Source organism: Budorcas taxicolor, chromosome 3 (assembly GCF_023091745.1).
Source record: "Budorcas taxicolor isolate Tak-1 chromosome 3, Takin1.1, whole genome shotgun sequence".
NCBI classification, from domain to species: Eukaryota; Metazoa; Chordata; class Mammalia; order Artiodactyla; family Bovidae; genus Budorcas; species Budorcas taxicolor.
The window spans coordinates 109,171,567-109,183,960 of NC_068912.1; the positions used below are offsets into that span (position 1 = coordinate 109,171,567).

Genomic DNA, 12,394 nt, shown 5'->3' on the forward strand with positions numbered 1-12,394 from the left:
TCATGATGGTGAAGCTCGACTAAGAAACTAAGAGCCCTAGCGATGAAAAGTCAGAAAAGGTTATTTTTCAGGACCCTTGTTTCCTGTGACTTGTTGCAGAGAAATATTACCCCTGTTCTTACCGCTGTTCTCCCAGAGCAATAGGAGAGCGTGAAGTTATGAAATTGAGGGCACCTTCACTGAGCAATCGATTAGCAGCCGAGAGAGCTTGTGAATTGGCTGTCTGGACATTTCCAGTAATAAATTGTGAAATAGTCCATGAATAAGTAGTTGGCGGAGTTCAGAATTACCCCCTAGGAAATGTTGCAGGTCTAGAGACATTACTAAGGCGAGCACCATTTTAATGCTCTGGGCTTTGGCTGTTAAATATGTATGCCATCCGCAAAGCACTTCCCGAAATTAATGGCATTTTACAGCTGCTCCGAAGGCAGCGTATTTATATGGAGATGTATAGATTCTGGGGCTTGGTGGCTTCACAAATGAAGTGCTAATTTTAGAGGATAGGGCCAGGGAGGGGCTGAGAGATAGGGTCAGGAAGTGAGCCATCTCAGGGACCTTTCTGGAAATAGTTTTCCGCTGCTAGCTATGATTTTTAACCTTTGGTGCCTTTGGGCATGGCCTCGAGGCTGGAAAGGTCACTGCAGTAACAGGCCACGCAGTGCACAGAAAGATAATTATGATATTCATAATAATAATAATATTGCAGTTTATATTTGCCAAGCACTAAGTGCTTTTCACAGATTAACCCATGTAATCCTCCCAACAGTTCTGTAAGGTAGGTTCTATTATTATTCCCATTTTACAGAAGGAGGTCGATTTCACTTAGCAGTCTATGCGTGGATGGTGATTCTCCTGGCAGAGAAGTTGCCTTCTCTTTAATTCGTTCCTGAGCTAACAGCAGGGCCACCTAGTGCAGCGGTGTAGGTTGTTCACTGCGCAAGAGCATCTGACCTACAGTTGAGACAGGATTGAAATCTCCACCCTGGCCTTCTCCCCAGGCCCCGTGCTGGGGTCCCAGGCAGCATGGTCCACACTAGCCTGAGTCCCCTTCTCTCTAGGCAGGCCCAGCCCCTTCCCCGGCACCTCCTAGACTCTTTCCTCCAACCTTGTGAGCTGCCTACTTGGTTGGAGGCAGGGATGGGGGTCCTTGAGACTTAGCATGGACTCTAGTCAAAGGACCCAGATTTCCACCCAATTAGACGGCAAAGTGGTTTTCTCAGAACCCCTTAGGTGTGCAGACACTCCCTTGCCCTTTCTCTGAAGCATCCCAAAGGGCTGTTGAAACTCTAGAGTGAATCAGTCATGGGGTGGGATGGGATTTTGAGAACTAGTGTTGCCAGGGAAACAGGGCCAGAGAATGAGCCCATCTTCTGCAGTGGGAGCCTGGCAAGAGGCTGCTGGTGGGTTTCTGCACCTGAGGACCCCTAATGAAGGCCCTTCAGGCTCAGCCAGCCCCAGGGGTCCACAGTGGCAAAGGAATGGCCTCCTTCTCTCATCACCACTTGAGAGAATGATGTGCTTAGTCGCTCATTCGTGTCCAGCTCTTTTGCAACTCCACGGACTGTAGCCCGCCAGGCTCCACTGTCCATGGGGATTCTCCAGGCAAGAATACTGGAATGGGTTGCCATACCCTCCTCCAGGGGATCTTCCCACCCCTGGGATCGAACTTAAGTCTCCCACACTGCAGGTGGATTCTTTACCATCCGAGTCACCAGGGAGGTGCCTCCAAAGGAGATATGTGCTCTTCTTGTGGGTCCAAGGACATGCGCTTCCCAGAACAAGTGTGTTCTGTCAGCTAACGATTGTCACCCATCAGCTGAAGGCTTGGGGCATTCGGACACATGAGGGTGCAGAGGTGGCTGAGGGGAGGGTTAAGGTCCAGAAAGGCCAGGGCGCTACAAGCAGGAAGGACTGGACCTGGACTCCATCTGACTATAGTTCAACTCCTGTGTGGCCTTGGGCAACTTACTGACCTTCTCTGAGCCTCAGTTTCCTCATCTATCAAATAGGGATAATGTCACCTGTCTTACAAGCTTCAATCAAACGGCTTATGAAACTGTTTGTCAGTGCCTGACACATAGTAGGAACTCAATAAATGACTAGTTTGCTGAGTTGAGCCCGTACACTGCAGTTCCTCACTCTGGGTATCTCATGCTAGACAAGGTCAACAGCTGTTTTCACCATTTTCCTGTCTCTGTTCCTAGTTATTGGGCTTCCTGGGTAGCTCAGCTGGTAAGTTCGATTCCTAGGTTGGAAAGTTCCCCTGGAGAAGGGATCGGCTACCTACTTCAGTATTCTTGGGCTTCCCTAGTGGCTCATACAGTAAAGAATCTGCCTGCAATGCAGGAGACCTGAGTTCAATCCCTGAGTTGGGAAGATCCCTGGAGGAGGGCATGGCAACCCACACTTGCCTGGAGAATCCCCACAGACAGAGCAGCCTGGCGGGCTACAGTCCATGGGGTCACAAAGAGTCAGACGTGACTGAGCAGCGAAGCACAGCACATCCCTAATTATTCTTTACAGGGCTGTCAGTGTTTATTTCTAAATGAGAAATCAGACAGAGGTGGGCCCTTTGAGAGCCCATTACTGGCTCCCCATCACCTTGGAGAGAGGGAACCTGACATGGGACAGCTGCCAGGTGTACTGTAGAACCCAAGCCACCTCCTGAGGACCCCCCTGCCCACTAGGGAGAGGCACCGTGTGACTCAGGGCCTCTGGCACAGTGAGGTGGTTAAGAGCTCCCGCTCTGGGATTATACCAACCTGAGTCCAGATCCTCTCTCTATGGCAGCTGAGTGACCTCTCACAAGTCACCTTGTCTTCACCAATTTACTCTCTGCATGTACAGGATGAGGTTATTAGTATCTATCCCAGAGGTTAAAATTAAGACTAACAAGGTGATACCAGCTACTTCCACTGAACCCCACTGCTATGCTGGGCTCTGCACTGGGCCCTCCACAGGCACCACTTCATCTGCTGGTGTCTGGCCCATCCACATGTAAATGCAAACTGTCATACTTATCAGGAATCACCAGCAGATCCTAATGCTGGGGACTAGACCCTTGGAAAGAGAGAAAGGTATCAGGGAGTGGGTGGGTGTAGTCTTTTTATGCAGGAGTTGGGGGAGATGGCACAGGCTTCCCCTGGTGGCTCGGATGGTAAAGAATCTGCCTGCGATGCAGGAGCCCTGGGTTCGATCCCTGGGTGGGGAAGATCCCCTGGAGAAGGGAATGGCAACCTGTTCCAGTATTCTTGCCTGGAGAATCCCATGGACAGAGGAGCCTGGCGGGCTACAGTCCATGGGGTTGCAATGAGTCAGTTGGACATGACTGAGCAACTAACACTTTCACTTACTTTCTTGGGGGAGCAGTCAGAAGAAACTCGATGAAGGTCTTCTGGAGCAGCGTGCTCACACTTGAGCAGACGTCAGAATCCTCTGGAGGGCTTCTCAAAGCACACATTTCCAGGCCCCACCTAAGGGTTTCTGGTTCATTATTTCTGGATGGGGTCTGAGAATGTGCAATTCTGACAAGTTCCCAGGTGATGCTGCTGGTCTGGGGACCACATTTTGAGAACCATCAGCCTGCGTGGATGGTGCAACAGAGAGAAAGTGAGATTCAGAATCACAGTCTTGAGTTCAAATTCCAGTTCCACTAGCTTCTAGCTCTGTGAACATTGGGACGATCAAATCCATAAGGACCTACTAAGTTCTGCATGCGTTATCAGTAGGTGGCCAGCTGTGAGGCACTAACTTGGCTTTCCCTCTCCTGACTTAGTGAGCCATTCTTCTGAGCCACCCCGAAAGATGGCTTAGAACACGCTTGCAGAGGCCTGGGCCCAGGCTCTCTGACCCCAGGTGGCCCTGTCCCACCCACTCAGCGTCCATCAGCCCCTGTCCTCTCTGTCCCCACAGGAGGAGCCCTTCGTCATGTTCCGGAAGTCCGACAGGACCCTGTTTGGGAATGACCGGTTTGAGGGCTACTGCATCGACCTGCTCAAGGAACTGGCCCACATCCTGGGCTTCTCCTACGAGATCCGGTTGGTGGAGGACGGGAAATATGGGGCACAGGACGACAAGGGCCAGTGGAACGGCATGATCAAGGAGCTCATTGACCACGTAAGTGGGGTGGGAGCACCATGGACAGGGCCGTCCGGGAGGCTTGGCCAAGTCCTCTATGCACATCAAGATGGGGCATCCTGGCAGACCGCAGCCCTGGGGCAGGGGAGATGGAGACAAAGGAGCCATTGGTACAGGCTCCCCCGGCACATTCTAAACATTACCTGCCCTCCAGCTCAGGGCCTTCGCTTTCCAGAAGCATTTTTCTATCCAGGACCTGCTAACGAATGCAAGGACATGATCTGTACCCCTTATTTCTTCTATCGTTTATCCTTACAACAGTGCAGTGAGATGGGTACTGTTATTACCACCCGTTTAACAGATGAGGAGGGTAAGGCAGAGAAAGATGAAGGCTCCCAGCTAGTAAGAAGTGGAGCTGGGACTGAGAGTCTTTTGGAGGCTCTCTGCTTATGAAAGCCCTGGGCTCCCACATCTGCAAAGAGCCATCTGACCACCAGACCCAGGGTTCATGCAGTCAGTCTTTTCCACCTGAAAAGCATCAGCCAGAAGAATTATTGTCACTTCTCCTCTCCAAGTGCAGACAGGTAGCCTCAGGACCTTCTTCAGTTAGCCCTCTTGCCCCTGTCAGAGGGGAGCCAGGAAGAGAAGGAGGCTGGAACTCAGAGCTAGAAGGCTCAAGTAGAGCCTCAGTGGTGGAGTCATTTCCTCGGCCCTAGAAAATCAGTCCCCCAGGGAAGGCTGGTGGGAGAGGCTAATGGTCAAGAGAGTGAACCCAGTCTGGACTTGATCCCTACTCTTCCACTTACTAGCTGTGTGCTTCTGGACAAGTTTCTTAACCTCTCTGCTCCTCAGTTTCCTCATCTGTAAAATGGGAATGATAATAATGGCCCCCCTCCCCCACAGGCTGTAGTGAGGACTAAGGTCACATGTGCGCACTACACAGTCAGCGCCGTGTCAGTGCTTGCTTGTATTATTTTAATCATTATGGCTACTCCTTTGAGGCGGGAAGAGGGCTTCAGGAAGTCTCTTTTTCTCCCTAAGCTCATTTCCTACCTCAACAGTGAGAATAATGATGCCTGCTCTGCGTTCTTCCCTGCTTGTTGGCGGAGGTGACAACTGGTGGGGAAGCAGCTCCTAGACAGTGGAATTCAGTCTAACCGGGAGGGAGGGGTGTTGTCACCACTATTAGTAATAACTTTAATTATTATGGAAATTAGTCAGCAGGCCCCAGAGACATCTCCATTTATCGGCTCCCCCCTGAGCGTTACGAGTGGGGCTCTGGAGCATGGGGCTCTGGGTGGGATCTGAGCATGTCATTTGCAGAAGTGAGCTGGGCTGGGGAGGAGGGCGGGATCCCATGGACAGTGGAGGCCACATTTGGAGGGGAATAAGGCTAGTGACGCTCTTGCCATCCACGGCATCCCCAGCAGCCCGAGAGCTCTGCAGAGCCATTTGTAAGGGGGAAGACCAGAAAACCTAGCAGCTTCCGAGGCTGACCCTCAGCTGGAGGAAAGAGGGGGTCTTGTTCATGGCCTGCATGCAGCCTAGTATCCATCAAGACCATGGGCCCTGACGGCACATGCAGGGACCTTGTTAAACCCAATTCCCTACAATTGATGAGCCTATTAATCCTAGCTTGGTGCCACTTTTAATAACATCATAACCATTTATTAGTGTCGTCAGATAATTAGTCTTCTCACTAGCTCATAGAAAGCGTGGCAAAGGCTTGGCAATATTATTACTTCCTTATTAGGGATCTGAACGCAGATGTAAAAATGATGAATGCCCACCTTTGCAAGAATCTGCCCCCTGAGGGCCATTTGGAGGCCCTGGGTGGAGCCTCTGACCAGCAGGACTTGAAAAGTCCTTCACTGATACTCTCTGCTCGTCTCTGTCCATGCCACAGGCCATCCCAGGAGACAAGATTATGGGGGAAGGTGGGGGATCTAAAGGGTGTGTCCCCTTCTTGCTCACATCCTCGCCTTCCTCCGAGTTGTCTCCAACTACGGGAGCAAAACAGATGATTGGACAGAGCAGTGGTTTCTCCATCCATCTCCTGGTCTCTCAGACCATCACTGTTCCCATCCCCACTGCCCGCTCTCTCTCACTCCCCCCCACCAACCCCCTTTGGAAGTCTCCTGCTGGAGTCCCTGCCTTAAATTACTCCCATGTGTTTTAATGTCTTTGGAATCCAAGAGAGGTGGGTTCAAATTCAGGGTCCAGCACATTTTAGCTGGCAGTAGGAAAGCTATTCAACCTCTCTGGCCTCTATTTCCACATCTAGGAAGTGGGAATAATAAGCCTTCTGCCCAGGGTTCGTGGGAAGATTTAAAAATGCTTAGCCAAGTGCCTGGTGCTCAGTAACTGTGCAGTGCACAGGACTGTCTTACTCCTCACCATTTCCTCCTGTCTAAAGTATGTATGTGCGTGGCCATGATGATAGTGAGGGAGTCTGCCCCTCAGCCATGATCACCCTGGTGGGCCGCAGTGACCCGGGATCTGGATCTTGCCCCTCTGAATCTAAAAAGGAGACTCAGGGAACTGACTCACACTGATCAGAGTCACAGGGAATCGAGGCACACATGAGACATCACCCGCTTACGGCACTGGAGACCTTTCCCGACACCTGCCGTCCAGAGCTCCTGTTCTGGCACCAGGTGCCTGGGATCTTGCTAGGGAGTATGGAGACAGAGCTCCAAGTGTGGAAAGCCTGGAACCAAGAGGAGAGATGGCTGCTGGAGAAAGGGGCAAGAGATGAGCCTTGAAGGGCCTTGGGTGCTACAAGGCACAGTTGAAAGATGGAGAGCAAGGGAGTGACATCAAATTGGGACTTGTGCTGCCAGGCTGAAATGGAGCCAGTCTGGAGGCCATCCCTGGGACCTGGGTGAAGGAGAGCATGGTGGCCCCCAAGGATTGTGGTCAGAAAGGAGAGAAGTCGATGGCACAGGATGGAGCCATGAAGGTAGAATCCATGAGGTTGGCAGTTGACTGGATGAAGGAGGAGAAGGGCAGGGAGGAATCAAGGACATGGTGTGAAGTTCTAGCCTGGATGGCTGGGGAGGGACTGGCATCATCCCCAGGGACAGAGCCTCCCGGGAAAGCAGAGGGTCCAGGAGAGGTTCTGACATCATGTTGGCATTGGGGTTCCTAGAGACTGGGGTTCCAGCCACAAGGGTTCCTTTCTTGTGGCTGGACACTCAGAGTGGGGATTGATGGGGAGAAAAGAGAGGAGGACTGGGGGCAGGACCCTGAATGGTGAGAGAATGGGATGAACAGGAGGCCTCCACAGGATCCCCACTCCTGCAAAGCCAGAGCGGAGGGAGGAGAGCCAGGGAGAGTGGGCGATGGAGCCAAAGGAGCAAAGAGGCTGCTGGGAAGGTGTGGGCACAGGGTGTGAAGCAGCAGGTGAGGAAGTGGAGGCAGGTGAGGATGGACCTGCATCCATGGGTTAGCATGAGTGCGATCTCCCAGGGGTACAGGTCAGCCCAGCACGGGTTCTGTGACCACCCCGGCCTGGCCTCCTGCAGGCTTTGTGCTCAGAGGCCAAGGAGTCCTGTCCTGGCTGCTCTACCAGGCCCTTGAACAGTAGGGGAAGGAGAGGGAGCAGGAGCCTGGCCTCAAGGGGAGGCCTGACTGCCCTCCAGCCACAGGAAGCTGTTCATTCTTTTATCTTGAAATTGTTACATCTCCCTATAGCATATAAGGCAGTTTGCCTGGCTCATGGAAGGGGCTGGACCAAAATGGGTTTGGACCAAGATGGATAGGAGTGGTCCTGGGTAACCCTGATGTCATCCCTTCCCCTGTGAAAGAAGTCGCACGGCCCAGATGTGATGGAGAGCAGAGCAGGGGAGTGGCGCAGCTCCACGGACCCATGTCCCAGCCCGACTCTTCTTCTGGACAGACAGTGCCTTTGGATTACACTGGCACTGCCCGCACCTGGCGTGGGGCTGGGCTTGCAGAGCAGGCGTTGATGGGTGAGGGGGCGTGTGAATGAGCACGTGGACTGGCATGCCTTCCCCAGAGACAAGGCTGTGGGGTCGTGACTACTGAGCCTCCCATCCAAAGTGTGTGAGCAGAGGGTCTAGTGTCAAAGTCGTGACCCCGTCATGCACTGTCTCCTGCCTCCAAAGCAGGAACCAGATCTTGGTTCTGGCCGGCATGCATTGGTGTTAGAAGGAGCCCCAGACTCCTGTTTGGGTGGCCGGGAAATTCTAAGCCAAGCCACCTCCTTCAGACTGGCCAGTGCACTTTGAAGCCAGGCATGCTGGGACCTCGCCTGGGGCAGGTAAGAATCCTGAATGAGACAGAGCAGGTGAGGGCAAGGAAGCAGATGGATGAAAAGGTAGCCTCTTATCAGGGCATCCAGGTTGCCCAGAGCACTGACTGAGGCACTCTGAGGAAGCTCAGGATCTACCTGGGGACGACCAGATAAGCAGGTGAGGGAGACAGGAAGGACTTGGGCTCCATTGAGATGCGCCCCAGGGCTGTCAGCTGGACTCAGCAAGCAGAGACCAGCCTGGAAAGATGTGGAAAGAGCCTGGCAGGAGGTCAGGGTCTAGACAACCGGGTGTGAGAGAGGACACGAAGCAAGGTAGCAATAGAGCTGCAGGGGCGAGGTGGGTATTGAAGAGAAAGTGAGGTCAGAGGGAGCAACAGGAACAAGCTAACCCCCCCTGCTGAGGACTGTTCCTTCATTCTTTCTGCAAAGCTGTATAGAGCCCTGTCTCAGCCTGGGCTCCTGGGGGCGGGGCCTGGGCTCCTGGGGGCGGGGCCTGGGCTCCTGAAGGGCGGGGCCTGAGGAGGAGGCTCAGATGCCACTGGTGACTGAGTTAGAGGGTGTGATGCTGGGGAGAGTCAGGGCAGGGAAGTGGAGCAGAGGGGAGGGAAGGCCAATGCAAGGATGTCATATTGAGCTGGTCACCACCGAGTGAGACTAATCCAAGTTGGCACCCCAGAAAAGCCTGACAAAGCGTGTCTCAGAGCCATCTCTTGGGGTGAAGGGAGAAGAGGAGCAGGTGCATCCACTGGCTCCTGACTTCCATGCATTTCTGGGTTTGGCAGGGCAGGCATGGGAACCAATCAGGACCCTGCCGGAGCATCAACAGGAAGTTATGGGGTGGGGGTGTCTGTGTGCAAGAAGTGCTCAGGTAGACAGGAGGCGAGATGCTGTCAGCTTGTGCCTGTATGAGGCTGGTGGTGGCCAGAGGGTCTGACCTGGTGCATAAGAGGGGTGAGCCAAGCACAAATGATGTACCGGACCCAAGGCGGTGACAGGAAATGTAGGAGCAACCAAGGTCAACGTGATCCCTTCCCCTCTAGGAACAAGCAATGAATCAGCCGAGTTAAATTTCATTAAAATTTTGATCAGTGCTGCAAGGGGGAATATGTATAGGGGACTTTGGGAGTATAAAGCAGGAAAATGACTCAGACTTCCCTGCAGAGGTGACTCTTGGAGCTGAAACTTGAAAAATGAAGGAGAGATATTCAGGGCTTGGATGTGAGTACTGACCTGGATGGGGGCACCTAGACTGCTGAAGTCTCTGCCCTCGTGGGGTCCTGTGGGGTGAGCAGTAAGGTTCCCCAGGCGGACCCTGGGCAGACACCAGCCTTGCAGATATGCTGGCGATAGGGGAGGGGGTATATTCTAGAGATGGGAATGGAGGTGTGGTGTATCCCCCATAGTGTGCCACAAAGTAGGGAACACCAGCTGAGCCGTCCTGAAAGACAGCCCTGCAGGGATTCAGGAGTGGGCCGTTCTCCCAGGCCTTGGAAAGGCACAGGCTTCAAGTCTCACTCCTGGGCATCCGTCAACTCAGGAGGCCTATGTGTGAATCATGGGTATACAACTCCTCGGTCAACACTTAGGAATTTTCTAGCACCTGTCCCATCTCTTTAGATATATACAAGCTTTTGTGAGGTTATTGGAAGCTGCATTGCTGATTGAAAAGTGCAGCGCTGGCTGGCTGGAGGGACATCAATGGACACTTCTCGTGACTCAGGGTACCCTCCCGCAAGAATGGCGGTGCACCAGGCCCCAAGAGAAGGCTCACTGGGTGACCTCTTCTAAACCTCAGAGGGGGAATCCAGCCAATGCCTCCTTTGATCAGGTTATTCATTCATTTGTTTATTCAGTTAAGTCCCATGCTAGGTGCCATGGATACAGTGTGAACAAAACAGTCAGGATCCCTTCCCTGAGCCTCAGGATCTTACGTTCTAGCAGGGGAAACAGGCAGTAATCTATGACTGTGTAAATAGGTGTCACTGTTCTGTGAGAGGAGTGTGGTAAGTGAAAGAGCTTCCCTGGCTCCCAGGCTGGGGCCCGGGCTGAGAGATCCTGCCGAACGGAAACCAGTGGGAAGCTGCTGCTGATCCATCCCAGGAAAGCCTGGAGGAAAGTACTGGAGACTTGTGAGAGGTGAGGGTAACTCAGGAAATGCCTTTCCCATGCTCTTGGCTGGCAGCATTCAGAGAGATCCAGGAAGGGGGTCTGGGTCATTTCTAACTCCCTGGCATGCAGCAGAAGATGGCACATGAGGGGCAGAAGGAGGAGGGGCATGGACTTGGGAGGATGTCCCCCAGTAACAGCCACAGCCTTGAGACTACGCCCTCGGGCTTCCCAGCCTCCAGGTAGGCTGGTGTATGTGCCGGGAAGATCTGGTCTCACAGACACACCACCATCGCCCTCCTGTGTCCCATCTTCCTCCTAACTGGGACAGAGACCTTGTTTCTGTCCTGTATGTGTTAGACCCAACCCCTGTTTGCAAGGCCGGGGGCTGTCACTGAGGGTGCCATGGAGCTGAAAACATCGCTAGGCCCTGACTGAAGAGGGCCGTGAGGACAAGTGAGGGCCATCAGTGAATGCTCAGGACCACTGATGGTCATAAGAAAGGTTGCCATTAAGGGCAAGGATGCAGCGCAGCATCCAAACTTTGGAGGGAGGCTGGAGAGAGACAGTCAGGACCGGGCAGACTGGCAGGGGTCAGCATGGCCTCAGAGAGAAGGGGGATGCTGAACAGGGAAACAGGCCAGAGCTCAGCCCACGGGCTGGAGTAAGGGCTGATTGGAACTCTTGGGGGTACTTTGATGCCAAGTCTTCCACCAAAACCATACTGAGCCCCTTCTGTCTGCCTGCCTTGGTGCTGATGCTAGAGGTGCATCAGAGTGTGAAGTGAATGTAGCCCCCGCCCCCCCCCCCCACCAGAGCTTATGTACCAGCAGAGGAGCTAGATATCAAGCTGCTGCTGCTGCTGAGTCGCCTCAGTCGTGTCCGACTCTGTGCGACCCCACAGACGGCAGCCCACCAGGCTCCTGCATCCACAGGATTTTCCAGGCAAGAGTACTGGAGTAGGGTGCCATTGCCAGTGACTTACAAATCAATATTCAGCTGTGTGAAGACCAGTGCAGGGGCTATGGGAATGTACAACTCAGACCTCACAGCCTATAGAGGGAGGGGGCTCCCTGTCCCTAGGTCCTTGGGCTTGACTGGGCAGGGCCTGTCTGGGCGGACACCACCCTTAGGGCCCTGTGGGATGGGGAAAGAGAACCACCATAGATAGGAGACGGAGCCATAGCTCATCCTTCCCCAGGGTCCCTGTGGCTACGAAGCAGGAGGACCTGCTCATGCTTCCTGGAGACAGAGGTGCAGCATGGTGCCTGCCGGGACTCAGGAATCAGCTGCTCTCCCAGGCCAGGGAGAAACACAGCATCATTCCGCACTATCAGGCCATGAGACTGCCGTTAGCTCAGGAAGCTGGTGTGTGAATCACAGGTGTTGGTAGCAGACCCATCCGCTAACATTCATGAATTTACTAGCACTCCTTTCCCCTCTGTTCAGGTGTGTGGGTTATTGAGGTTGCTGGCTGTCGGATTAATGTCTAGGGCTTTTCAGGGGGCTCTGTGTTTTCTTTAGCTCAGAGTCTGGGGTTCATCAGCAGGCACTGTCTGTGACTTGCTCTTAGAAACTGTGAGGTGCCCAGCCAGCTGGCTCTGAGAGCATGCTTGCCAATTTTCTTTTCTAAACCAGCAACATCCCATTCATTCAGTCCCCAGGTCTCTACTTGGAGGCCTGCTATGAGCTGGACACTGTGTTAGGTAGAGGGCATACCGTAGTGAAAAGACACTGACTCAGGCCAGCTCTCAGGACCTTATGGGCCAGTAGAGAGGAAATCACTCAAAACCTCTGAAATCACAACGGTGATCAGTGCTGAGAGCGCAAGTACCTGGTGCTGTCAGAGTCATCACTGGGGAGGCTTGATTTCATCTGAGGATTTTGTCTGTGGAAGTGATGTTTGAGCTGAGATCTGAAGGAGAAGCAGAT

At 53.2% G+C, this 12,394-nt stretch overlaps 1 protein-coding gene across 1 annotated transcript in view; it reads left to right on the forward strand.

Moving 5' to 3' along the window:
- Positions 1 to 12,394, forward strand: part of GRIK3 (glutamate ionotropic receptor kainate type subunit 3) — a 241,274-nt gene that overhangs the window by 194,473 nt on the left and 34,407 nt on the right. The window contains exon 10 of the mRNA XM_052636773.1: positions 3,913 to 4,116. Within this exon, the coding sequence (XP_052492733.1) occupies positions 3,913 to 4,116 (204 nt within the window). The remainder of the gene's footprint in view (positions 1 to 3,912; positions 4,117 to 12,394) is intronic.